Source organism: Panthera leo, chromosome A1 (genome assembly GCF_018350215.1).
Source record: "Panthera leo isolate Ple1 chromosome A1, P.leo_Ple1_pat1.1, whole genome shotgun sequence".
Classification (NCBI taxonomy): Eukaryota; Metazoa; Chordata; class Mammalia; order Carnivora; family Felidae; genus Panthera; species Panthera leo.
This window is the reverse complement of record NC_056679.1, coordinates 8,109,571-8,137,284: the sequence shown is the minus strand read 5'-3', so window position 1 is coordinate 8,137,284 and position 27,714 is coordinate 8,109,571. Positions and strand designations below refer to the sequence as shown.

At 43.6% G+C, this 27,714-nt stretch overlaps 1 protein-coding gene and 1 long non-coding RNA gene across 8 annotated transcripts in view; one reads left to right on the top strand and one right to left on the bottom strand.

The window, feature by feature from the left end:
• LOC122221906 overlaps positions 1 to 6,605 on the bottom strand; it is a 34,181-nt gene extending 27,576 nt beyond the window's left edge. For both annotated transcript variants that reach the window (XR_006203519.1, XR_006203511.1), the window contains exon 1: positions 3,882 to 6,605. This is a non-coding gene — a long non-coding RNA (uncharacterized LOC122221906). The remainder of the gene's footprint in view (positions 1 to 3,881) is intronic.
• A 1,846-nt stretch (positions 6,606 to 8,451) lies between these two features.
• Positions 8,452 to 27,714, top strand: SLC46A3 (solute carrier family 46 member 3). 6 transcript variants are annotated; one of them, XM_042941195.1, is made up of 6 exons: positions 8,458 to 8,943; positions 9,358 to 9,570; positions 16,409 to 17,279; positions 18,862 to 18,945; positions 24,090 to 24,246; positions 27,345 to 27,714. In XM_042941195.1, the coding sequence occupies exons 2-6, from the start codon at positions 9,382 to 9,384 to the stop codon at positions 27,427 to 27,429; spliced, it is 1,386 nt and encodes a 461-aa protein (XP_042797129.1). In that variant the 5' UTR covers positions 8,458 to 8,943; positions 9,358 to 9,381; the 3' UTR covers positions 27,430 to 27,714. The 6 variants fall into 6 exon arrangements, with proteins under 6 accessions (XP_042797533.1, XP_042797129.1, XP_042797209.1 ...); XM_042941275.1 differs by having other exon boundaries at positions 8,555 to 8,642; XM_042941438.1 differs by lacking the exon at positions 8,458 to 8,943 and adding an exon at positions 10,663 to 10,882 and having other exon boundaries at positions 9,483 to 9,570.

Below are 27,714 nucleotides of genomic sequence, written 5' to 3'. Positions count from 1 at the left end.
TGAGACAGGAAGGCTGGAGGGGGCTGGAGGCAGGGAAATGCCCTTCCCCAGGTAGGACAGTCCTTTCCCTTAGCAAGTAGGCCTTTGTTACAAGAATGCTCCAGGCATATTTTTGAATGTAAATATTCCCCTTCCTGTGCCAGAGCCACATGGGGATCACTCTGGGCTCTTCATCGTGAAAACCCTGGTGAGGTTCCTGGAGGTAAGACCCCAAAAAAGAAGGCAGACTCCAGGAGTTTCTTACCCCCAGGCTGGTCCACACTCAGCCTCCAGCGGTTTATCAAAACTGTCATCTAAGTGTTCCCACCAGCGTGGGGCTGCAGCACCTTCTGGACAGGTAAGGAGATCTTGGCCGTGACTCTGGTTTGGCCTCTCTCTCCAGACCATGGGATGCAGCTCTGCCCTGGGACCTCAGTCTCTGATGGGTTCAAGGGAATGTATTGATTTTCAGCTTGTTCAGCTTTTTTTGCTCTGAGAACGGGATTAATGACCTGCAAGTTCTTTACACAGTGGAACCGAGATCAGAACTGCCTCAGTACATGCTGTTGAATGAATAAAGCACAGTAAGCAGGTCTGAATGAACACTTCTGGAGAGAAGGTATCAGAGAGGAGTCAGGGAGGACACCAGGGTCTGGCTGGGGTGAGAAGTAAGATAGGGAACACAGTGGGATAGCAGATATTTGGGGAAGGACAATTAAAAAGAAAAAAAAAAAAAACATTAATGGAGAGTTCTGCTTAGTTATGTTTTGCATACTTGCAAATCTTGCTCTGATGACCTGAAGGTTTTCTTTATGGAGGGGCGGGGGGCAGGGGGAGGGGGATAGAAATAAAATAAACCATAATCCAATGGTTCAGGATTGGTGTGAACGTGGCGACACAAGTTATGTCTCCTTTCATTTAAAGATACGCAGGGGTGTGGCTCCCATCAGTGTCAGCCACGGTGGTGTGAGTGCCCTGTTTTCATAACCTCAGAGAGTGCAAGGGCCTGGAGGTCACAGTAGCAGCGACTGAGTGACATGGGAGCCACGTAGGAGTGGCAAGATAAGAGAGTACGCTTTACCTTCCTGGGGCACCGGGATGGGTAAGAGACTCCTGCTTAAAACCCCTTCTTAAACCTCTTAACTGCCTTCTTACACTTCTCCTTAAAAACTCCATTCATTTTTTGTTACAAATAGTAATAATAATAATAATAATAATAATAATAATGGAAGAATTGGCAGCCGGCATTCCAAGGAGGATCCTTTCCCTATCTTTGTGAGCACAGTGCTATCAAAGAGCAAACAAACACAGAAAGTGAAGAATAACACAATGATTCCTTCCTGCTTCTTTCGAAACTAGAGGGTTTGTATGTTCTTTGAGCCTCCACTGTTGTGTGACCCTGGTTTTAAAGAGGCTGGGCCACACAATCCAAAAGTTCACACTGGCTCCTCTGTTCATTTCAGAACAGTCATTTCTCCGTTGTCAAGGCACCTGTCTAGAGAAAGAACTCTTGCTTGTCAGGAGTTGGCTTCCGTCCTGTCTTATCTTGGGCCACCTGGGACAGGCCACGGATGTCAGTTTGTCATGTGGTTGCTGACTAAACTTTGAAGCTTGTAGTGCCACTTGGAAAAGAATCAACCTTTGAGAAGTTCCAAGGGTTTCTTTCTTTCTTTTTTTTTTTTTTACTCAAGCTTTGTAACAAATATAGATGATTTTGCATGTATTTTTTTTTATCATTTCCCTCTCTCATTTCTTTTTAGATAAGCACTTTTTCTGATTATAAATTAACATATGTTCATTGCTACAAATATGGAGAATACAGAAAATTATACTGTCTATGGTATTCAATACTCAATAAAAATTGTTAGTAATCCCATCACTCAAAGATAATTGCTATCAACATTTGTTATTTTGGGGGGGGGGCTTTTTTCTCTGCATTCATACGTATACTCATACTTTTTTAAGAAAATTGCAATATACTTTTCATTCGCTCTTTGTCTCACTTAATGCCACAGTATGAAAAATTTTCCATGTAACTATTCTGTGAAAACACAGTATAATAGCCTTTTATGTAATTAAATATTCTGTGAAAACACAGTACAATAGCCTTTCTCAATATGCAATTATATATGCACTATTCCTCTATTATTTTACTCATACAACAGTTATAGTTACATAGTGTTGTATATTGAGGACTTTTCAAATTATAAACAACCTTGTAAAAAATCCAAGTAGCTAAAGTTTTCTATTATTACTTTACTAATAGGACTTGTTGGGAAGACAATGTGGATCGAAAACATTAATGACTTTAGTGCATATTGTTAAATTACTTTTCTGAAAAAACTTTTGCCGGCTGACTTTTCACCGGCAGTATACTACAGCGTGTTCATTCCAAATAAATTTTATCTTAAAAACAAAACCTTTGCCTATTTTGAATGTGGAAGATGACACCTAAATCATTATCTGAATGCACGTTTATTTGATTACTAGTGAGACTGAACATTTTCCCCTCTTTTTCTGGTAAAGAGTAACATTTCAGATAAAATTATAATTAGTTTTGAAGTTACACATTTTAGACTGGTGTTATGAATACAACCTTTTCATTTCTGCCATTATCACATAGTATGTTAGAATACTGTTGGTAACCACTGTTTGCTAAACACTCTGGTACGTACATCTTTTAAGGGATTCAGCGAGAATGCACGTAGTCATAAACTTAGTCCCTTATAGGGACTATATATATATATATATATATATATATATATATATATATATAGTTATTCTCTGTGGTTCACAAGGGCAGATTTTGTATACAATTCTATAACTTGGGAGCACTGGACAAAATCATCTCCTTTCATCCATTTAACAAAGATTTATTGAGTTCCAACCACTACTGTAGATATGGACAGTCTTGCTCGAGTCAGCCATGGTTTTGTGCTTACAATTCTAGTGCAGGGAAAAGACCAAAAAAAAGAGGGGAGGAAACATACAAATAAATAAAATAATATAGAATGTGAAGTCTTAAACAAGAAGCCGTTGAGCTAGAGAACAGCAGAAGAGAACACATTTGCTAGGTTGGCAAGATGCTCAGAAAAGACTTCTCTAAGGTGACGTTCAAGTTGACACCTAAAGGAGAAGTGTGGCAACCCTGATGGTGGGAGGGAGTTCAGGAGTGAGTGGTGGATAGTAGCCGGGTTGTTTAGGGTCTTTCAGGCCACAGCAAGGAGGTTGACCTTTATTCAGAATACAATGGGGAAGCCACGGAAGGGTTTCAGGCAAGAGAATGATGTGATCCTACATCTATATGAAGATGATCATGCTTTGCTGTTGTTGGAGAATAAAGAGTAGAAGCAGAGCACCCAAGTAAGAAACTGTGGCAGGACTGCAGACAAGAGACTATGGTGGCCTGGGGTAAGGAACTGCACACGGAAGGAGGGGGACCAATCCTATAAACATGGTCTATATTGTGGAATCACATGTGCATGCATTTAACTGACTCAGCTGACTCCAAATCCTTCCGCTAACCAACCTCACTGTAAATGGGACGGAATCCTCTTAAGAAAGGAAGATGACTATTGTTCTGCAGAGTCACAAAAGGAAATGCCAACTTGAAGCCATGACCAGGTTCTTCTCTGTAATTTCTCAAACACAGTAGTATGTATGTCTTATTAAACAAGATTTCGACTCAAATCCAAACATCACTGAATACCCACCAAGTGTCAGACCCTGTTCTGGGAGCTTTCACATACATCCTATCTCACTTGCTGTGGTCGAAAATAAAGCCATACTTAAGTTACCACACAAATAGAGCAAATTTATGCTTCTATCCTGATTATGAGAGGTCCATTCACCATTCCCTGAGCCCTCCCTTCCTCGGAAAGTAAGACCCCTTCAGTGCTCACCTTATCCAATGAGTCAATCTTGTTTATTTCTGTTATTCAGAAAAGAAATTGAGAAGTCTGATCTGACTGCCTAAGGTTCTCACTTCTGCTTTTGTGAGACTGGTTCAGAAAACAGGAAGTCCAGCTCCCATGTCTAAAGGTTGGAGGCTTAACCCACTGCAGATAGTGCTGCACAGACTGGAGGGAGAGAGGTTACTGATGGTTACTCCACACTATAGGAGACTGGGTTCCCAATTACAACTCTAGTGACAAATATTTTCATGTACAGATAATCAACTATTTCTCTTAAGGAACCCCAAGGTCCAAGATGGTGGGTCAGGACAGGATATAACATCATCACTTTGTGAGCAACTGACCTTCCCCTTAAGACCAGACAGGCCCTGGTGTTGACCTGGCTTACCAGCCCAGCCCTTTCACTCCACCACCATTATCACCACCACTGCCGTCATGAGGGTGGATTTCTTCTTGAGGGCCATTATTGTATATTTCCGGCCACTTAACTTAGGTAGGACCATCCCAGCACATCAGAAGGGTTATAACCCATCGGAAGGGTTATAACCTTCCCTTTGGTTTGAAACCCTAAAGGGAAAGAGCCAGGATTTCTGATTTGCTAGGGAAATCCTTGGTCCCTTTGCAAGATTTACAAGAAGAGAATATCTGTTTGGGACATTTAAAACTATGCAGTGGTTTTTTTAAATACTCAGGTGGAAGTTCTGGGTGTCAAGTTCAAGAGTAGCAGGTGAGCTTGAGATTTGGAAGTGATGGCTGCATTGGTAGTTGAATCACAGTGAGGTTGTGATTGACTCCAGAGAGGAAGACAGCTGAGAAGGAACCTGAGGAATAGTACCATTTGGGAAGCAAGCCCAGCGAGGAAGCAAAGGAGCTCTTCAAGTAGGAGAAAAATAGAGACGTGTCATGGACCCCAAAGAGAGAAAACATTTCAAGGAGAAAGAATTTGTTCAACAGCGTTCAAGGTAACAGAGATCAAGAAAGCCAGGGACTGAAGTCAGGTTATGAATTTCTCACACAGATAAAGGTCTGTTTTGGCATATTATTGATTAAGGTCATATGATCAGATTAACATTCCCTTTCAACAATTTGTGCTTGGAGTTGTATAATTAGACTCTTATCAGCACACTATTGACCATCACTTGCTAAGTAGTAATTGGTATAACTAAGGTCTTTTCATCACATCTTACTCTGCTGATTTTATCAGAAGCAAAAAAGCTTCTTTCCTCTTGACATCAATGAAATCTAGTAACTACTATATGGTGTTTTGTCTTTGCCACTTGACTATGGCACTGCCCCTGTATAGCATGGGTTCTTTTGAGTTCGGTATGTCTATTCACATGTGAGGTAATGATTCAATTCCCCTACACTTTTTCCTGGAATGCTCTGGAAACATTTTGAACACCATGATAGGACACTGTCTTCACTTAGCTTGGGCATCTCATTTATATATCTAGTCCACTTCTTTTCTTTTTAGTCTGAAATATTAAAGTATTTCTACTCAGCACCAATGTACCATAAACAGAAATACAAATACAGGGGAAATCAAGTGGCAATACAATTTCAGGATATGCTTACATGAGAATTTCTGGATCCTGAACTGAAACCATGAAAATTCAAAGTCCTCCTGGGGACCTGTTGACTCATGTTTCAGAAACACTGCCAGGGAGACTATGCCCAGTGGATGGGCACTCCTCTCTCATGCCTACCCTTTACTTTTGATTTCTGTCTTTAAGGGAAGAGGGTTTGAATTAGAACCTGTGAGGAGTAACAATAGCAGTGGGTGAATGACAATCTCTGGTCTGTGATGACATCCAGAGACTTCGGTTTAGAATCATTTTTACTCCTTTCATATATTTTTATCTTTTCCTAAAAAAAATAAATGGATGTTTCTTTGATAATTAACTGTGGTGTGTTAACTTTCTTTGTTGCATCGACAGCCCCTAGTACAGTGACAGATTCCAATTGATAGTTGGTTAAGGCCTCTTTAATACATACTCAAGCATTTAATATTATTTGGCAAGGGGAAGGTTGCATAATGATTATCATCACATAGAGATACACAGCAGAGAGTAAATTAAAAAGCCTGGCTTTCTCCAAGTGGAAGAGTAGGAACACCAAAGCATGCAAGTATATTGGATACTAACTGTTCCTGCCCATAAGAAAGAGCATCTCTTAAATGCCTTTTCCTTTCTCTTGATCTTTGTGAGAAACCATGGCCTTGGCGACACGGAGGTCATTAGAGCTATTTGCTGATATTTCTTCCTCTTTCTGAGCACATGAAATTTTTCATTTTCAATTTTTCCAATTTTTCATGTGGCCCTGTGGCTTGTTTTGGCCCGTCAAATGTGAGCAGAAGTGGTATGTATCATTTCTATGGGGGAACCTTTAAAAGCTGGTGTCAGATTCACCACATTCTGTTTTCTCTGCTTTGATGCCAGTGATAGTATTCAGATGATGGCTCCATTCGTCTGTGTCTGTGAGTGAAAATGATAAGAGAGTAAAGCTCTCCAGTGACGCAATGGACAGGTAGATCAAGAGGTAAATAAACCTTTGCTGTTTTAAGATACTGAGATTTGGGGCATGACCTTGGCCTTCTTGATTTTACAGGGGCCAAGCACCTGAAGTGATCATTTGACTCCTATCTCAACAAGAGGGTCTAAGCCGGCTAAAACATTTAGAAAGTGGATGTACCTAGCACAAAAATAAATGTTATTGCGGCCCCTGGGTGGCTCAGTCAGTTGAGCGTCCAACTCTTGATTTTGACTCAGGTCATGATCTCGCCACTTGTGGGAATGAGCCCTGCATCGGGTTCGGTGCTGACAGTGAGGAGGCTGCTTGGGATTCTCTGTCTTCCTCTCTCTATCTGCCCTTCCCCCATGCACATGCACACATTCTCTGTCTCAAAATAAATAAACTTAAAAAAATAGATGTTATTTTAGTGAGAATAAGATTATGCCATGCTTTACAATTCTCAAAAGCATTCTTCATTAATTATTTCATTTCTTTTCCCTTGTGGTCTTGGGAAGTGGTCAGATCTCTCTACCTCTCCCTTCCAGACCAACACTCGTTGGTCAGTCGACTGCTCTCACTGCCCATCCCACTTCTAATGTGCCCCTAATTCAGCACTTGGTACAGTGTCCTGCCGTTTTAAAATAAGATCCGTCTTCCTAGGAAACTGTGTCCTGTTCATTTTTGTATACCTTCTTTCCAACCGACAGCCAAGCTCTACTGTTTCAGACGCATAACAAGTGCTTTAAAAACGCTCATTTGAAGAAGTTGAGAAGTAAGGTAAGTGGCAAGTCCAAAGTTATAAGCAGCACTTCAGTAGCAAAGTTACAAGTTGGATTCTAAGACTTCTGACTCAACCTTCCATGATTTCACTATCATTTATTGAGCACTGAGGAAGAGAAAGCAGCTCAGACATCGAGGTACTGACCTTGATGTTGCTATGAGCTCGTCTGGACCATGTTCTGTGGAATAAAAACAATTTCACAGGATAACATCAGACAAGGCCATTCTTTGACCATGGTCGAGACAAAAACCAGACCGCTCCACAGTCTTGTTGGAACACAGAACGTGAACATGGTCTAAACCACAAAAATGACAAAAAAATGTCTACCGTAAGCTACTTCTTTATCAGTTATGGCTTTAACCTCCACTTATGTTCACTCCTTCTTACTAAGAATTAAGACACCCAATCATAGAATTACCCCTACTTCCTGACAGCATCCAATACGGGGGGGGGGGGGGGGGGGGGGAAGGGGGGGCTTGCTTTCTTGAACCCTTCCCACACATCACTTATGCCCAAATCCCATGACAAATTCTAACACTTCTACTGAAATACCCCATTGCTCCCCATTTATGTGTTCCTCCTCCTTACAAGAAGTCATAAACCTAACTTCAGGTGTGGTCCTGGCGGGCTTGTTGGAAGGCACTGGTACAGTCCCTCCTTTGTCCCAAGGCTACGCTGTATATACATGCTGAGGGTTCATTAGAACAATCCTGTAGGGCTGTTATGCCCACTTGACAAAGAAAGGTTCATAGAGATTAAATAATTTGCCCAAGGTCACACCGCCAGGAAGAGCCAGAGACCACATTTCAGACCCTTTGCCAGGAGCACTCTCTTTCCCTGCACGGGCGCCCCCTACCCCGTCCCCCTTTTCTGCGTTTCTTAGGGCACTTGCCCTGCCGACCCGGACGCTACAGGGAACTGCATCCCACACACGTTACTTTTGCAACAGATCTCCGTGTGCTTCTGCGAAAAACGATGCTCAGACCCAGAAATGTTCTTCCACTGCAGAGCCCTAAAGCGAGACCTCCGCGCTGCCCTACAAACAGCTCGGGCTGGCGGACGGCTGCGCGGCGCCAGGTTTAGCCTGGGGCCTCTGGGGGCGGGTTCACGGGAGCGACGTCGAGCGGACCAATCCCCGCGAGGGAGCCAGACACCGGGCCCAATCGCAGAAGAGCCAGGCAGGACAGGGACAGCCACGCCGGCGGCGACCCCGGCAGCCCGCGGCCCCGCCCTCTCGGCCGGCTGCGGTGCTCCGCGGGCGGGGGCTAAGCCTCTGTCTGGAGCCGACCGGCAGCGGGCCCACAGGCCCACCCACCGACCCGCGGACAGGCTGCCCACCGCGCAGGGAGCAGCCGCCCGTGCTCCCTGGGGCCGAGTCCGCAGGGCCACCGAGGAGCCGAGCGGGGGCTGCGCAGTGACCTGTCGCCGTCGTCACTCTGGACGCCGGAGTGCGCTCGGTTGGTTTGCTTTAAAATGAGAGCTTGAGTTTCCCCGACAGGTGCATTTGGTCGAATTCAACGGAAATTCCCCTCCCCGTCCGAGCGCGGCGGCCGGCGCAGACCCGGCCCCCGACCCAGGCGGCGGTCAGTGTCCCCGGCGCGTCCCGGGCCGCCCCAGCCTCGGGAGCACTTGCTGCTCGGCAGGCGCCCGGAGAGCGCAGGGCACCCCCTCCCCCCCAAAGAAGACAGCCCCCGGGGATTCCGGCCCCGAAAATGATCAGACCTGCGCCTAGCCTGGCAGGAAGACTGTAACCGTGGGGTGAGTTTAAACGAGAAAAAAATCCCTTTATGATCGGCAGCTGCTTTTTAAAGGCCCCCTTCCTGTCCTTGTTAACGAGCAGCAAAATAACAATAACAAACAGTTGCGCAATTATCGCGTTCCCGGAGGAACCTCATTGTTTGCCTTTTGAAAACCGGTTGGCAGTATATACAATGTGGGGACTGTGGTGAGATGATTCTAAACGAAAATGGGTGACAACTTACTAAGATTATTTTAAGGCGGTTTGAGCCCTGAAAGGTCATACTTACTCTTAAAAATAGTTAAGTAAGATAGTCACCGGTTTACTGCGTACCCTATTCCAAAGTGAAAATTAATCTCTTACGAACTGCTTACTGCTTTCTGTTCCCCAGTTACTCCACAAAACTCCTCTAACTTCCCCGTTCTTTTTAACAGAATTCAACTACCTACCCAGGCAACATGAAGATTTTCTTTGTAGAACCTGCCATTTGCCTGAGTGCATTTGCTCTGACTTTGACTGCCCCACTGACAACACAGTATGTGTATAGGAGAATATGGGAAGAAACCAGCAACTACAGTTTTGTGTCGGATAGCAATATTTCTGAGTGTGGAAAAAATACAAGCAGCCCAATTTTTGCATTCCAGGAGGTAAGACATTAAAATATCCCTAAAATGTCATAAAAGGGGAATGTGTAAAGGCGTTTTTGATGAAAGAGGGCATTGCACTCATCATACGTTGATCTCTCAAGGGTCACCTTAAATGCTCCGAAATCCCAGGTCAAGAGCCTTTATTCAGTTCTCCTGTTTGAAGTTTCCTAACACCTTTAATCTGCCTCTTCTTTTTTTTATTTTTTTTATTTTTTAATGTTTATTTTTGAGAGAGAGACACAGAGTATGAGCAGGGAAGGGCAGAAATACAGGGAGACACAGAATCCCAAGCAGGCCCCAGGCTCTGAACTGTCAGCACAGAGCTTGACCCCGGGCTGGAACCCATGATCTGTGAGATCATGACCTGAGCTGAAGTCAGTTACCCCAACCGACTGAGCCACCCAGGTGTCCCTAATCTGCCTCTTCTAAGTAAAAGCCCCTTCTTCTGTGACATTGGTGCTTCTCCTTTCTTAGAAAATTTCCGCCTAGTCTCACCTCCCCAGGGGCTCTTTCCTCCTCCTCCCCCACCCCCATCCCAAAGCCTGAAAGTTGGACCACAGCCAACTGGAATGAGTACTCGATGGTCCCAGCGGCCGGGGGAAACAGTGTTTCTGCCTTTCCCCGGCTTGCTTCCTTCCACCACCCCTCCTTCTGCCTGTACATGACCCAGTTTTCAGTGACCCCATAAGTAGCCCATCACTGAAGACTGTGGACCTTGGGGCCCGTGTCCTTCATGGACTTGTAGGGGGCAGGGGGCAGCATTTGTCATTCATCATTCGGTGTTAGCAGATCAGCTTTGACTCCCAAGTGCCCAGGGGCAGCCGTGGGAGGCTGTCTGCGGAGGGGAGCACTCACTTTGGTTCTGAGGACACTGAAAGTGTTGAGCCAGATATTACAGAGCCTTACCTTCTCCCTCTCTGGCCTCCTCCCCCAATTTTTGATTTGTTTCAAACAGGAGGTACATCACCATCCGCAGGCTCCCTCAGACAGTTTTTAGCAAAGTCTACCAACGTCCAGATGCGAAGGAGATAGCATTTAGATGTGGAATTGTTTCCCCAGACGGCGGTTCTACACCTTGAACTCTTCCCCTAGGGGATACTTTGTGATGGCAAAGAGTGGCACCGCCTCACCTCTCAAAGGACCAGAAGAGTTTGGAGGAATGCAAGTCACTTGCCTAGCCGGCTCTCAGATTTTCTCCTCAGGAGAAGGGGATTCAGATGTGACTGGGCGAGGAGTCTGAGGCCTAGAAGAAATGGCCAAGGGCCCAGAAGGAAGGCTGTGGCGCTTCTGGAGGTGGCTCCCCAGGTGTCAGGTAGAACCTTGCTGGGCTGAGGCCTGGCCTTTGGACACAGCTTCTGCCGTTCCTCATTTCCATGGGAGAAATTTTCTTGGAACTGATAATTGCTGGGAAGCCATGCAGACATCAGGGTTCTGGCCTAGAGTGGGGTCGTAAAAATAGAAGGGCCAAGGGTCTCACCTGGTGGTTTTGTCTCCTGACTTTAAGAATGTTCCTTGGGGCGCCTGGGTGGCTCGGTCGGTTGAGCGTCCGACTTCGGCTCAGGTCATGATCTCACGGTCCGTGAGTTCGAGCCCCGCGTCGGGCTCTGTGCCGACAGCTGGGAGCCTGGAGCGTGCTTCGGATTCTGTGTCTCCCTCTCTCTCTGCCCCTCCCCTGTTCATGCTCTGTCTCTCTCTGTCTCAAAAATAAATAAACGTTAAAAAAAAATTTTTTTTAAATAAAAAAAAAGAATGTTCCTATATATATATTATATATCTTATATATAATAAATATATAAATAAATATATATAAATATTTTATAAATATTATATATCTATATTAATAAATATATGAATATATAATTCTATATATTTATATATTATATATATAAACTCCCAGGGAGTGAAAAGGTTCAGTAGGCTCATCAGTTTCTATATTGGATTCCATGCTTTCCTACAGCAGACACCTGGGAGCAGTGGGAGGGACAGAGGGGGAGAGGACTTGAATGTGTGGAAAAGTCTGCTGCCCTTGCCCTCCCAGAGTGAGGGGAGACAGGCCGTGGTTCAGTCACCTTGGTGGCCTCTGTGACTGTGCAGGTGATGAGTACTGGCCGCCTCTGGCCTTACCCAGCTGCTGAGAGGCCCCCACTGCCCAGAGCAGTGGTCTCATTTTGAAAATTTCTGCCCAGTGTTTAATTGTTGTTTCATTAATTGTTTTTTAATGAGATTAATATTCAAGAAAACATAGTGCCCTAGATCCCTTCTCTTAAAGTTGGTACTCTAGAGCTACAGATCCTTTTTCTCAGATTGGGGAACTAGAAAGCATGACTGTCCCCACCCACAATTGGGACAGGGCGGGCAGGCCACTCGCTTTTTGCTCCTTAGGTCACAGGAGCATTTTTGCTTCCCAGGAGGCACCCCCATCTCCTTCAGCATTTCCCTCTGGCCCCTTTTCTGGATACTGTTCCTGCTCAATATAAGAATATTCTCTTACCTTTATTTTTATTTTTTTAATGTTTCTTTATTTTTGAGAGAGAGACACACGCAAAGTGCAAGTGAGGGGGGGGCAGAGAGAGGGAAACAGAGAATCCGAAGCAGGCTCCAGGCTCCGAGCTGTTGGCCCAGAGCCTGACGTGGGGCTCGAATTCACAAACGGTGAGATGGTGATCTGAGCTGAAGGCGGACACTTCACTGACTGAGCCACCCAGGCGCCCCTCTCTTACCTTGAAATCCAAGGACAAATGTTCCCTGTTTCAGGACCTTCCTTCTCAATTCCCAGCTCTGCTGGGGGTGGGTGCTGGGCACTTGCTGACTTAAAGAAATTGAGGGGTTTGAGAATTGTTCTTGTAACCCTAAAAATAAAATGTCATAGGACACACAGAGTCAGTCCTGAATAAAACAAAGGATTTTTTTCAGTTCAAATTTTTCTTTGCCACCCCCCCAAAAGACCAATTATTTGTAAGAAGAGTGCATAATACAATAGTGTATTGAACTTCTTACTGTGATACCATATTTATTTATCCTTCTATATAACAAATACACAGACACAGACACATGTATTGGAATGCAAGATAATAATACGAATTTCAGGGTATAGATAGAAGAATAAACTAAGCTATTTCACTTATACTTAACATTTTGAAACTCTATATGAATGAAAAGTCTTATTTTTCAACCTAGTAGGGTCAAATATATATAGACATATAAATACATATAAATATTCATCTAACCTACTTTCCAAATCTTTGAGTTTTCTGAGTCTTGTGACTATAAGATGCACCTACATACTTCTCTTGAGCAAGATTAATCTCTAAAGGGCCTCTTAACAAAATGGCAAGGCTGTGGGAAGGACACTCTTGGCTAAAGCAGAAGAGGTAGGGAATTCTAAGCATGTTTGTTGACTTGTGTGGAGGAAGGAATTTTGAAGCCCCTTGCCATCCTCTCCTTCCCAGGTGAAACGACTGGTTTTGAGGTGCTAAACTGGCCACTTTGGTCTCTTCTCTTCAAGTGCTATCAAGACAGGGACCCTGCTAGTTGAGGGGGCAAGTTGGTGGCAACCAGATGGTGAAATTGTTCTTATTCAGTAATTTACTTATAACCCTTTTAATAACTAACACAGTCCCTTATTACCAGCAGATAGAGAATGTCTTCTACTCAATTGTAATTACTATATATACTACAGCCTATGGAATTGTGACTTTTTGAAAATTGATATTCCTTTCCTTAATGTAATTTACACTTGTCTCAGTACATTGTCCTTCTGTTCGGTCTTTTTTTTTTTTTTTTTTTTTTTAGTTTTATTTCAAAGTTTATTCTGAGAGAGAGTGTGCGAGTGTGTGTGCACGAGTGAACGGGTGGGAGAGAGAGAGGACCCCAAGCAGGCTCCCCGCTGTCGGTGCAGAGTCAGGCGCAGGGCTCGAACTCATGAACTGAACCGTGAGATCATAACCTGAGCTGAAGAGTCGGATGCTTGAGCCACCCTGTTCAGTCTTGTAGAAGACATAGCCCTTTTTATTCTGATTTCTTCCATTTGCCCTTATCTAATTATGATTCTCCAGAGTTTAAAAGGAACAGATTGCAGATGAGGAGAGAAGTCTGCGTAAGAGGTTGGGTTAGAAAGAAGACCAGATATGGGGGAGGGGTGGGAATGGGAAGAGGAATCCCAAACTGGAATAGCTTGTTGAGAAGCGGATTAGAAAATGATTGTTTGATTTACTTCTTTATTCGGTAAATATTTACTTGATGGCTTTTATAACCGTGGAGCTACAACGGTGTGCACAAGAAGCCTGCCCTAGGGGCGCCTGGGTGGCTCAGTCGGTTAAGCGTCCGAGTTCGACTCAGGTCACGATCTCGCGGTCCATGAGTTCGAGCCCCGCGTCGGGCTCTGGGCTGATGGCTCAGAGCCTGGAGCCTGCTTCCGATTCTGTGTCTCCCTCTCTCTCTGCCCCTCCCCCATTCATGCTGTGTCTCTCTCTGTCTCAAAAATAATAAAATAAACATTTAAAAAAAATTTTTTTTAAAAAGAAGCCTGCCCTAGTAAAAATGAAACTACCAGAGTTGATTAAGCATGAACTTATAGTAGGGTCTCTGCGGTGTGCCTTATGTTGCCATGCTGACTTTAAATCTCACACTCACAACAGCCTGCAAGACAGGGACTCTTCATACCCCCCTCTTGTCAGATGAAGCTATAGGGATAAATAATTCGGTCGGCATCACACGCAGCTAGCGCGTCGCCTATTTTATTTGCTTATTCACTGGTACAACCAGTATCTGTGGGGGACCCTGTGAAGCACTTGGCTGGAATCCGTGACGATGTGGCAAAGAAGACCGCGTGCCCGCCCTCCCAGAGCTTAGTGGTAGTGGACAGGGCACACGGTGAGCAGCTCCATTAAAGTAACCCACCCTGTGGGGGTGGGGCAAGTCTCTAAAGAAAACTATAGCCAGATAAGGGCATGGAGCCCTGGGTGGGGGTTGATGGGGTTGCTCTGGATGGCTCACAGAAGGCTTCTGAGGAAGTGACTTTCGAATTGAGGAAGTGAGCCGTGTGGTCATCGCAAAAGGAACAGCACGTACAAAACAAGCGAATGAGCGTGGAGTGTCTGAGGAATGCATGTGGCTGAGGGGAGCCGAGAGGCAGACCTGAAATCAGAGAAGTCATGATATCGCCGCCCACACTGTGGCAAGGAATTCGGATTTATTCCACTGTCAGGAAAGCCACCGAGGGATTTTGGGTGGAGGAGTAACATGAGCTGGTTGGTGTGTGTTTTTAAAAATCACTCTAATTGCTACGTAAAGAACGGGCTCCTTCTGAATCTAGATCCATCTGACTCCAGAGCTCTTAGTCGCTACACAAAAAAGTGCAACTGAAGAATGATAATGGCCAGATGAGAAGGTTCAACGGGAGAGATTACATCTGTTTGGGCATTTCAGGCAAATCCAAGTTGGACTTGACTAAGGCCTGTGCCTGTAACACGGCGTATTTGGGGAGGGAGTGGAGATCATGCTGAAGAGTGGGGTCGGACCGCCTCTGGGTGGCCTAACATAACGGACACGGAAAGCGTGAGCTTTCTCTGGCAGGCAGAGGGCTAATAAGCAGGTGCGAGACGTGCCACTAGTGTGTTTTGGCAAGCCGCTCCCACCATTAGGGTGTGTGATCCACAAAGTGACGAGGCTGGGTCATAGACCGAGTTGAAGAGAGGGAAAGCAAGGTGCCCGGGGAGTCCTGGTGAGCGCTAGGAGCCCTGTGCTTCCGGTGGCAGTGATGGGACCGGAAAGAGGCAGAGGTCACGAGAAGCACCGGGTGCTGGCAGGCATGGGTGAAGGGAAAGGCCAGAAACAGAGATGACTGGAGCTTTGAGCCTTAGTGACGACAACACTTCCTGGTAACGGGAAGTTACTTGCGTTATATGGATATATAAAAATCAACACGGGCTCACTCTTTTAAAACATCATTAATTTCAGTACTTGATTTTTCTGTGTGGTTCATCAGTTGTTCTAGGGTGCTTTCTAAATATTACATGAATCCGTCTGTTTTTAAAAATGAGTTTAGTAATCCCTGTTACAAAAATGGCACATACTCTGTATAAAACTTGGAAAATACAGAGAGAGGTGGCAAACAGAAATCACCCCAAATGCTCTCCCCCAAACAACCAGTGCAGCGACTGTAACATCTTCCAGCCTGTGTGTGCCCCCGGGTGTGTTGGCTTGGAGAAGCTGGATTTACCTTCCTCCTCAGTTCATGGCGTGCCACCATCCGTCTTCGTCAGTGCAAAGCTTCTCTTGGGGTTTTATCTTCTTTTTTAGTAAGGAAAGAAAGAAACTGGAAGAAACGTATTTGTGGAGACACATGTGAAAAAAGCAACTGAGTGCCTCCTAAATAAAGGTCTATCGAGTATGACATTTACACGTGATATTCATTGCCTTTTAAGTAGACAGAAGGATCTGTCATGGGAAAGGGTGTTGCTCTTGCTTGACAACAGTGGTCATGATCTCCGTGCTAGCTGTTCACAGAAGAAAGAAATATCCTTATATGGCCAGTCCCAGATGTCTTGGGGTCTGTGGATCCTGTATATAAGACAGACACACCGTGATTCCCAATTTTCTTTTTATGAGTGAAAGTCCCCACCACGGTACTTGAATATTATGACTGAGCTTTGATTCCTGTGTCACCTCTTGTTATTTGCTTTGTGAACTGGATGAAGATTCAGGCTGTATCAAACCCATGCTGCAGAGATTCCTTGTTGGCGACGTACTGGAAAAAAGAAAAGCACGCACTGTGATATTTTCATGCATGTTGTCTATATCTCTGTGAACACATCGTCTTCTTTTTGTTTCTTTGCAGGAAGTTCAGAAGAAGGTGTCTCTTTTTAATCTGCAGATGGACATAAGTGGGCTAATTCCTGGTCTAGTGTCTACGTTCATACTTCTGTCTCATAGTGATCATCGAGGACGGAAATTCCCTTTGATTTTGTCTTCCGTTGGTGCTCTTGCAACCAGTGTTTGGCTCTGTGTGCTCTCCTACTTTGCTTTTCCAGTCCAGCTTCTGATTGCATCTACCTTTATCGGTGCACTGTGTGGCAATTATACCACATTTTTAGGGGCCTGTTTTGCCTACGTAGTTGATCAATGTGTAGAACAGAAACAAAGAACAATTCGAATAGCCATAATTGACTTCATACTTGGACTTGTCACTGGATTAACGGGACTGTCTTCTGGCTATTTTATCAGAGAACTAGGTTTTGTGTGGTCCTTTTTCATTATTAGTATGGCTCTTGCTGTTAACTTGATTTATATTTTATTTTTTCTTGGCGATTCATTGAAAGAATCTTCGTCTCCGAATGTTGCCATATCATGTAGTGAAGGCTTTAAAAACCTATTTTACCGAACTTACATGCTTTTTAAAAATGCTTCCGGTAAGCGACGGTATTTTCTCTGTTTGTTACTTTTTACAATGATCACTTATTTTTTCGTGACAATTGGCATTTCCCCCATTTTTATCCTTTATGAATTGGATTCCCCACTCTGCTGGAATGAAGTCTTTATAGGTTATGGATCGGCTCTGGGTAGCATTACCTTTTTCAGTAGTTTCCTAGGAATATGGCTTTTTTCTTACTGTATGGAAGACATTCACATGGCCTTCATTGGAATCTTTACCACCATGGCAGGAATGGTTATGACTGCTTTTGCCAGAACGACATTAATGATGTTTTTAGGTAAGATACAAAATGTAGCCTTAGAACTAACCGTGTATTTGATGTTTATATAAAATGAATTTAGTCTGCTGGGTGAGAAACTTTTAGTTTAACATTCTCTATTTAACGCATTCTAGTTCAATTAAGGCACTTTGCCAGGAAGTGAAAGCCAATTGGTTTAAAAAACACTAATGATTAACCACAATTTTCTAAATTTGCATACTTGCCAAAAAATTGTTTTGAGAAGCATTCTTCTTGTGAGTCAATTCCTCAATAGAGCTTTTTGCCAACTTGAATATTTCTTAAAGTGCTGCTAAGAAGACTACTTTCCATAAAACTTTTTAAAAATTATTTTTTAAGATTTTATTTTTAAGTAATCTCCACATCCAACGTGGGGCTCACTCACAACCCCAAGATCAAGAGTCATACGCTCCACTGGCTGAGCCACCAGGCGTCCCATAAGAATTAAAGATCATTACATAAAATAAACTCAAAAGATTTATAAAATTCACATTTGTTGAATATATTCAAGAAGAAAATTCTTTAAGACAGGGTTTTGCAAATTGGTCATTCCGTCAATTGGCTTTTGATAAATCATTTTTTGGCAAACTGGACTACCTCCTCAACTACCTACCCCACAGGTGGTTTCTGTAGGGCTTGAGTGAGATGCTGCCTTTGAAAGAGCTAAGGGATCTGTCAAGTGGGACCTTAGGAAAGGTCTGATTTCATCTTTTTCTACAAAGCCACTGCCAACCTCTTGCTACCTTGCAGGGAAGCAGGGTGACCAAAGAGAATCAGGTTTAATGTCCATCTATATGGCACCAGGTGATCTTAAGCAAATTACTTAAGTACTCAGGGCCTTCATTTATTCAAATGTAAAATGGGCACAGTAGTACCTAATTCAGAGGGTTACAAGAATATTAGAAGAGATCACTGTAAAGCACTTAGCACAAGGCCTTGTGTTCAGTAAATGTCGGTTCTCCCTGTCTCCCTTAGAATTGCCAAGGTCAAGTAAGTTGATATATGTGTGAAAACTTTAACATCATCTGCAAAAATAATCTATTACTGTTTTGTCAAAGAACTAGAAATGCTACTATTAGGGGTCATAATTTAAGAGGAGAGGTGATCTGGGCTCATAAAATGATTCAGCACAAAGATGAACAAGCAGAAAGATAACCACTTTCTCGATAAGTGAGTCAATATACTAAAAGCATGCTAACACTAAGAATGTCAAGTCTAAGGAAGCAAAACCAGAAAATACATGAAGAAAGCTAAGTCACAACTTGCTGAACGAGAGGTCACTGTAATAATCAGGGAAATAGCACATCAGTCCCAATCGCAGTTCTAATCCCAAGGACCTAAAACCTCCATGAACTCTTATTCTTACTCCCGTAATAACAAAGTAAAGTAACCTTTAGCTGACCCATCTATAGTGTATCTTAAGTCATGAGACAGAAGTCTACAATTAATTAATTCAGTCCTTGGATGCAATGGGGTAGGATGCTTATAGAAAAGGACATAGTCAGAAAGAAAGAATTTCACATTTAAAATTGGCCATTCGTTTTCTGACTTGGCCAGTGATTTCCCACCATTTCTCTTACAGTCAGGTTGCCATTCCTTTTCACGATCGTGCCGCTCTCTGTTCTACGGTCCATGATATCAAAAGTGGTTCGTTCTACTGAACAAGGTGAGTTTAATTTGCTTAATGAATATAATGAGCTTACAATCTGTTTCAACTGAAATCTATGGACAACCAATGTTTGATTCTTCTGAATATTCTACAACACTTTTTTTTGTTCAGAACGCCTTTTGAATTAAGTGGTAAGCAAATTCTGTGTTCGGTAGAGGCTTATGTTCAGGCAGGGGTGCCCTGCCCAGGGTCTCCCGCTTTAGAAGGCTTGCATCTAGCCAGGCCTTGCCTCAAGAGGAGAGGAGTGTTCAGGGCCCAGGCAGATGCCCGCCCGGGAGCTCACAACACCTCCCCCTTCTAGACTATATTCTGGGTATCCGGGACCCATAATTCCCAGCCAAACAGTTTTGGGTTCGTGTCTTTGAGTGCCTGGGTGGTCTTCTTCCTCAGACCCTTTCTCCTGAGGGTAGACCGTGTGTTCCCCTCTAGACCAAAGGGGTAGCCAAGCCATCACTCTTCATAGAACTAGCCCAACCTTGGCATTGCAGAGTGGGGTGTGTACAGCCATGTGTAAATGATCCTTTCTGAGCAGGATGGAGCGAGAGATAGAACACAGCGTGGGCGGACTGCACCCTGCAGCTGGGGACTGAGGGCCAAGGGCCAGCTAGCTCGGCCAGTGCTGCCATGTTCCTCCACAGAACTCCAAAGAGTCTGAGAATTCGGAGTCTGTGTCTGACCTTCCAAATCATCGTGAAGGTACAGAAGGCATATTTCTCAGAGCGGGGAGTTGAAACATAGCTTACTGAACAGTTTGTTCATTAGAACTGTAACTCACAAATACTTACAATATAATATATAGGCTTCTAAGTGTATTCTTACACTGGACCCCACAAATGTTAGGGCTGGGCCTGAATTAGAATCCTAGCAAAAACAGGATCCCACTCAGCTGGTTCCATAGCGACTTTCATGAAGTCCAAGCAGTATGGCGGAGTGGGCAGTGGAGAAGGCACCCAGAGAAGGTGGCCCAAAGAGGGAGCAGAGACAACACACTACAAGCTTTCTCTCCACCTTCATCTCGTTGACCAAGTGCAACAGAAAGTCAGATTAGCAAGGAAATCCACGTCATTCGATAGGAGCAAATCTATCAGCCTCCCAAGCACAGAGCAGGACACAGGAGATCAAACAGCTGAAGTGGGAGGGCAGAGAATCACCAATACAAAAGGACAACAAAATTAAATTCCTAGTTAGAACTAGTTACTAGTTAGATATTAGGCATATCTGTACCATGTGAATATTGTTAGATTTTGGAGCTTTCTTTTGTTTCATGCCTCAGCCTGGTGCAGACATTCATATTAATTGTTGATGGACCATTCATATCTAGGCTGCTGTATTTATGGCAGTTTAGTCAACACTAAACTGCTAATTCAGTGCCTTTAAAAATATATTTCTTGATTCTCTTCCACCCATGTCACTGTATATGCACACAGCTGCTTATAGATTATGTAATGATGATTGACTGGAAAACCACTTAGGAATATAAAAATTTGTAACTGTAATATGTAAAAATATACCTGCTTCTTTGGGTTACAATGGTTTCTTAGGTATGACACCAAAAGCACAACAACAAAAGAAAAATAGATAAATTAGACTTTATCCAAATTAAGAGCTTTTGCACTTTAAAGGACACCATCCAGAGAGTGAAAAGACAAGCTACAGAGTGTGAGAACATATGAGTAAATCACATGTCTAATAAGGAACTTGGGAGGTGGGGGAGGGGAATGGATGAAATAGGTAAGGAGGATTAAGAATACACTTATCTGGATGGGCACTGAGTAGTATATGGAACCTACTGGATCACTGTATTGTACACCTGGGACTATTATAACACTGTGTGTTAACTACACTGGAATTAAAAAAAAAAAAAAAAAAAACCAAAAGACAACCCAACTATATAGGCAACAGATTTGAACAGACATCTCTCCAAAAAGCTGTACAAATGGCCAAGAATTATATGAATAAATGCTCAACATCATTAGCCTTCAGGGAAATGCAAACCAAACCCACAGTGAGACCCACCGGGATGGCTGAAATGGAAAGACCACAACAAGAGATGGTCAGGATGTGGAGAACCTGGAACCCTTCTACACCGCTGGTGGGAACATAAAATGATGCACCCGTTTTGCCAAAACAGTTTGGTAGCTCCTCAGAAAGTTAAATAAAATTCCCTTAGGACTCGGCAATTCCATTCCTAGAAATAGAATGGAATTGAAATCCCAAAAGAAATGAAAACATATGCCCACAAAAAACCCTGCACACAAATGTTCACAGCAGCATTATTTATAGTAGCCAAAAAGTAAAGACAAATGTAAACGTCCATGAACTGATGAATGGATCGATGCCATGTGGTATATCGGCCCAATGAAATATTATTTGGCAATAAAAATAAAGTACTGATGATACCCAACTACCCCATGGATGAACCTTGAAATCATTGTGGAAAATGAAGAAGCCCGACACAAAAGGCCACACATTGTCGTATAAATACTCCATTTATATGAAACGTTCAGAAAAGGCAAACCCGTGGAGACAGAAATCAGGTAAGTGCTGTCCAGGGCTGGAGAGAGAGGGAGCACTTGCTAATGGGTACGGTTTCTTCTGGGGCGAGGCTGCGCAGCTCCGTTAACTGTGCAGTTTAAAGGGGTGAGTTCTAGGGCGTGTGAATTATACCTCGGTAGAGCTGTTCAGGAGAAAAAGAAACATCTACCTGCTTCACAACTTGGAGCTAAAAGAGACTTCTCAGAGTGTCTGGTTTGTTTTGGTTTTTATTTGGTGTAGTCTCCTTTACAAAGGCTATTTAAAGTGACACTTTAAAATGTTTTGTTTTTTGGATTTTCACTGAGGATGCCTTTTGCTGATGTCAGAGTTTCCCTAGTGAGTATATTCTGGTCCTGCATTACTTTTTTAAAAACGGGATATCTTCGTGAAAATGTTATGTGCTTTAAGGTGATCGGAGGAGAAAGGAAGTGCCACAGAGGTTTTCATGAGTCTCTCAGTATCCCCATCATCTTGAATGAGAAAGGAGAGGAAACTGGATTGTTTCGGAATCTCTGTGCTCCATACGGCCGTGAAACTCCCAGCTAAAGCCACCCTGGACTACCTCTTGCCTCGCTGCTCCCTGCGCACTCTTTGTGATTACTTGGAACACTGGAAAAACACACTCGACTTTTGAAACCTACCGGATTAAGAAAAGTATAGATACGAAACAATGGGCTGATGACTTAATCCAGTTTATCTCTGGTGACTGTGACACAAGTTGAACTGCTCGAGAAAGTTGAGCGACAAGTGAACCCTACTGTGTCGCAGGATGGCTGTTTACGCCAGACACACGTACCACCTGGCCAGCTTTCTGTCAAGAATCGAGTTAGGTCATTGCAAAACAGGACTACCTCTGTCCAGTCTGTCCTCCATGGCACTGCGCCTGGCTGTAGCAAGGGATCAGAAATATAAGAAGATAATCGCATAGACAGGTAGGAGAACTTCCTCCCAAGTGAACTGACTTCATGTTTTATCATAAATCATGGAGGCAGCAGGTCTGTGTACTACTTGCTGATTGGTAACTGGGCTGTTGAATGAAGCTTTTTTTCATTCATTCGACAAATACGGGTTAAACATCTTCCATGTGCCAGGACAGACAGGCCCTGGGACACAGCAGTAAACAGAGTAGATGTGCACTTGGCATGAACAGAGCTTTCGTTTTAGTCAAAAGAAGACATGTACGTGAAAACACAGTATTCTTCAGAGATATGTTTATGTTTTATGAACACGTGACCTGTCATTCAGTGAAGAATTAGAAGCCACGTACGAGAAGATGTATACCGGGGTAAAAAGTCTCAGTAGATAAAAACCCATACGCCACACGGTCTACAAGACTAAGACCACGGGGAAAATTAAAACACGGACAGCGTAAGCCATAATCTGGTTACGAAAGGTGACCCTCGTGCTTGCCTTTTCCTTCTCACCAGTCCATCAAATACAGTTATTTACATGATTTGCATTGTTTGTAGAAAAAATACATCACAACTTCTCATGGAAAAGTAAACTTGGCAAAGCAGGGAACAAGCACAACGGCTTAATGATAGAGTCCGCCAAAGCCACGTAGGGACTTCTACCGGGGACATCAAGAAGAGCGGGAAAACCAGGACAAAGTTTTTCATCTGGTGATGCCAAATAGGGCAAAGAGGAAGACAAGTACATCAAGATGACCCGCCTGTCCTTTAGAGGTTTAACTGCTCAGTCAGCGTGGTCTTGGATTGCAGACAGAACGAAACATTGGCAGAATTTGTGCCCCCTTTTCTCGGATTATGAACTTGGACTGACCACGCAGCCACCCTACGCTCCTCAAACGATGCTCCAGGGCCTGCCCTCGACCAACCGTGGTAGGCGGGCAGGGGTGCCGGGCAGTGACGGGATCCCCGCTCACTCAGTCTTGTGAGCCACCTCAGCGTGGAAGCCGTTTCAGGCAGGGAAGGCAGAAAAGACTCACTTCGCATCAAACCATGGCATAACTAGAGCACAGACAGTTACTTGAGGAGTCACACAAAGGAACCTTGTGGCTGCTCAATTTGCTGACACTTTGGAGGGAGGGATCCAGTCCACGCTGCAGAAAGTGTATGCCATCCTCTGTCTTTGTCTGCAGCTGTCACTTTTGCCAGATGTGAGAAGCAGATGAAGAGGATTGCTTTAACTCAAAAGGCTCCTCGGGTGGGACCTTTGCTGGTAGGAGCCACCTGCACATAGGAGGTGTGTCACAGATGTCCCCAGCTTGGGGACTGAGAGTGGGAAATAAGCTTGAACGTCAGGGCTATGTAGTTGTGGCTATGCCTGCGGCTGTTCAGGGACAGGAGACTGTGGGTTTCAAATGTGTCAGCTGTCGTTGCCTTTTACCTTTGCCCTACCGACATCGGAACTATTGTGTTTTCACCTTCCGTCACATCAAGTCCAGGCGGACCTCATGATCTCAGTTTCTCCACCTGCAAAAATGGGTTACTGACTTCTCAGGGATTTGGAGGAAATAGCTTTCACTCACCAAGCAGTGCCCCATGTTTGTTTTTTCCAGGGAGTAAGTTTTCTCCCTTTGTTCTGTTCGGTGTTTTGTCACGAAGTCATTTCTTTTTCTCCTTCCACACCCTGACCCCAAACAGGTACCCTGTTTGCTTGCATCGCCTTCTTAGAAACGCTTGGTGGTGTCACTGCAGTTTCTACTTTTAATGGAATTTATTCAGCCACTGTCGCCTGGTACCCAGGCTTCACCTTTCTGCTGTCTGCCGTTCTCTTACTAATTCCAGCCATCAGTCTATGGTAGGTAATTATTTTCAACCGTTTTGTCAGAGGATAGCTGGATTAAATGAATTCCCTAACCTCACTAGTAAAATTACATAGATCTGTTAAAGTTGTTTAAAAAAAAAAAATTCAACTGGGTAGCTTTTAAAGATCTAATTGGCTCCACTGGTTGATTCACGAACCAGGCGGCCTCCCCTCTAAGTAGAGCGGGGCTCTGGGGAGCTGTGCCAACTGGAAGGTTTTCATAGGAAAGAGGGTGGGTCGGGAAGTTATTAGCAGAGGAGAAGAAATAATTATTTCAGGCAGAGTCACCTTCCCTTAGGGAGAAGGGCAGGGGTCTTATTAGGGCGGATGACCTCATCGTTCTCTGGGGGATGGAAAGGGCCCAAGTAGCAGGCTCACCGGTGCTGATCAGAGAACTCCTGGCTTGACTGGTGAAGACGAGCCTCTGGGGGAGGCTGGGAGTGCAGGTAAGTTACATGTGAAGTCCAGGTTTGATGAGGTGGCCTAATGGAAACCACGTGGGGCCTGTGGTTTTCTTTTGAACGAAGTTTTGTCCCAGAATGTACTTTTCTCAGTAACTTTTAGACATGAGGACATCTATTGATAATGTTGAAGACTTAAGAAGAAAGAGACAATGACGAGGCTCACCATTACTAAGAGAAAGAAAGATTGGGTCAGACTCTGAATAGCCACCCCCTGTCTCTTTAGATATGAACCGATTAAATCAGCATCCAAGAATATGCATGTGTATGCGAATGTGTGTGTATGTATATATATTCATATTCAACTATGATTTCCTAGAGTATAATATCCCCTGGGGGGTCAAAGATTCCTATAAGAAGACAGACTTTAATATGGAGTCTTGGGCTGATGACAAGAGCAAATAGTGTGCACTGAACATCAAGAATTTTCTTTGAAGAATGTTGGCTTATTTAGTGACTCCCTTTTTTAAAAAAGCGTTTTTTTTAACGTTTATTTATTATTGAGAGACAGAGAGACACAGAGCGTGAGCAGGGGAGGGGTTGGGAGAGGGGGAGACACAGAATCCGAAGCAGGCTGCAGACTCCATGCTGTCAGCACAGAGCCCGACGCGGGGCTCGAACCCACGGACTGTGAGATCATGACCTGAGCCGAAGTCAGTTGCCCAACCAGCTGAGCCACCCAGGTGCCCCCAATGACTCCCTTTTTAAATGTAAATATCCAAATAAATACAAAGTACCAAATTCTATTTATGAATAGTACATAGAATAAAAAGACCAGAGTCATACACATAACAAGTGTTTCTTTCTTCCTTTGCCTTTCAGTTAACAAAAAGTGTAATCTAACTAGACAAGCGGTTGCCAAAATGGCCAAGCAAAGAGAGTGAACACGTTCTATGGGGCCAGCGCACTGGGCCGAGAGCTCTTTGCCCTTTCCTTGCTGGGCTTTGCCCAGTCTACACGGCTGAGAGCACAGTGCAGTGACAGTGCAGTGACAGTGCAGTGACAGGGGTCAGTAGGACGTGGAGCACAACACAGCTCTGCTTTCTCCTGAGCACTGGGCGGGGGGGAGGGGGGGTTCGGGGTGAGTAAGGAAAGTACCTACGTGCACAGGCCTTACCCGTTCTACCAAGACTGTGACCTCCTTGAAGGGCTGCCCTACGTCTTAATCATAGTAGGACCTCATTACATAATGTCTCTCTATGTAATTTTCATACCTAGATCTGTGTAAGACAGACTACAGTACTATTTACAGTTCCTCTGTGATTCTGATGAAAAGTGATTTTTACTAGATGTCTTTTTAAAAAGAGACTCCACCTGTTGAACCAGCAAAATTAAAAATACATGCTGTGCTATATAGTAAATGATGAGACAGTCTTCCGCATTGCTTGCAGGAGTGTCATTTGGCAGGATCATCTTTGGAAAGCAATTCATAAACATGTATCAAAAGCTTTTTTAAGAAGTTCGTAGTATTTGACCCAGTGATTCCTTTTAGAAGCACATCCTAAGGAAATGATCGGTAATATCAAAAATTTATGTACAGTTAACTCTGAACAGCACAGGTCTGAACTGCATGGATTCACTTACATGCAGATTTTTTTTCTATATATGCAGTACTATAATATACTTTCTCTTATGACTTTAATGCCATTTTCTTTTCTCTGGCTTTATTATAAAAATACAGCATATAATCCTTATGACATGCCAAATATGTGTTGATAGACTGTTTTATGTTACTGGTAAAGCTTCTGGTCAATGGTAGACTATTAGTAGTTAAGTTTTTAGGGAGTCAAAAGTTATATGCGCATTTCCAACTACATGGGGAGTTCAAAGGTCAACTGATACAAAGTTTATAAAGACAAAAACATTTTTTAAATGACCAAAAGAGAATGATTAAATAAATGATCGTGCATCCATACCATATCACGAAAAATAAAAAGAATTAGGGAGTAGAAAATGGGTAATTTGTATTCTTCATATATTCATACATATCTGTTAATGAACATATACACAGCTAGATAAAAGATAGTTTTGCTTTCAATAATGCTTCTAATGTAAATGTAGATGGTCTCCTGAGATTTTTTAACCCTATACCGTTCAATATTTTTAAAAAGTTAAATGCTTATTTTTTATTAAAGTTTATTTATTTGAGAGAGGCAGAGACAGTGCGAGTGGGGGAGAGGCAGAGAGAGAGGGAGAGAATCCCAAGCAGGCTCTGCACTGCCAGCACCTGAGCCGAAACCAAGAGTCGGACTGAGCTACCCCAAGCACCCCCAAATTAACATGTTTTTTAAGTTCCAGGTGTCTTCTTGTCCCAGCTTCAGTTATAGGTATTGGACATGAACTTCAGCCACACCTACAGTTATAACTACTTTTTTGTGGACTATAGAAACTAAACAGTGGGATGGATGGACATTTCAGGGATCCGGAAGAGAAAAGAACTGTAGATTGTTTATTATTTTCAGAATGCTCTGCCTAGCAAGTCAGCTGGACTCGAAGTGCCAGTATGTTCCTTCTGTGTATAATTTGCACAATTTATTGCAAGCCATGTAACCAGGGGGAAGTTGGAATATAGATTATTTATTTATGTATTGCTTTGGTCACAATTGCAGAATGTCTTGTTTGCTTTTGCAGCATCATCAAGTGCACCAGCTGGAACGAGGGAAGCTATGTACTTCTTACACAAGAGGAACCCAGTGAAGACACTTCAGACAGCTGATCGTGATTTAAAAAAAATAATTGGACACACACATTATACACTCGGACTTCCGAGGACTGTAAACTAGTTCCGTAATCAATAGTTCATAAATAATCAATGCTACATGCCCTTTCTTCTCAACTGAACAGTGAGAGAAACGGCCCCTGGCTCTAGCTTCTTACAGTACCATGCACTTTGAGCACTTTATGAATATTCTGCGATGGAGTCCCATAGATAGAACAAATCTCAAAACACTTCCCACTTCTGGATTTGGGAAAGAAACGGAAACGTCACAGTCTAAAGGGA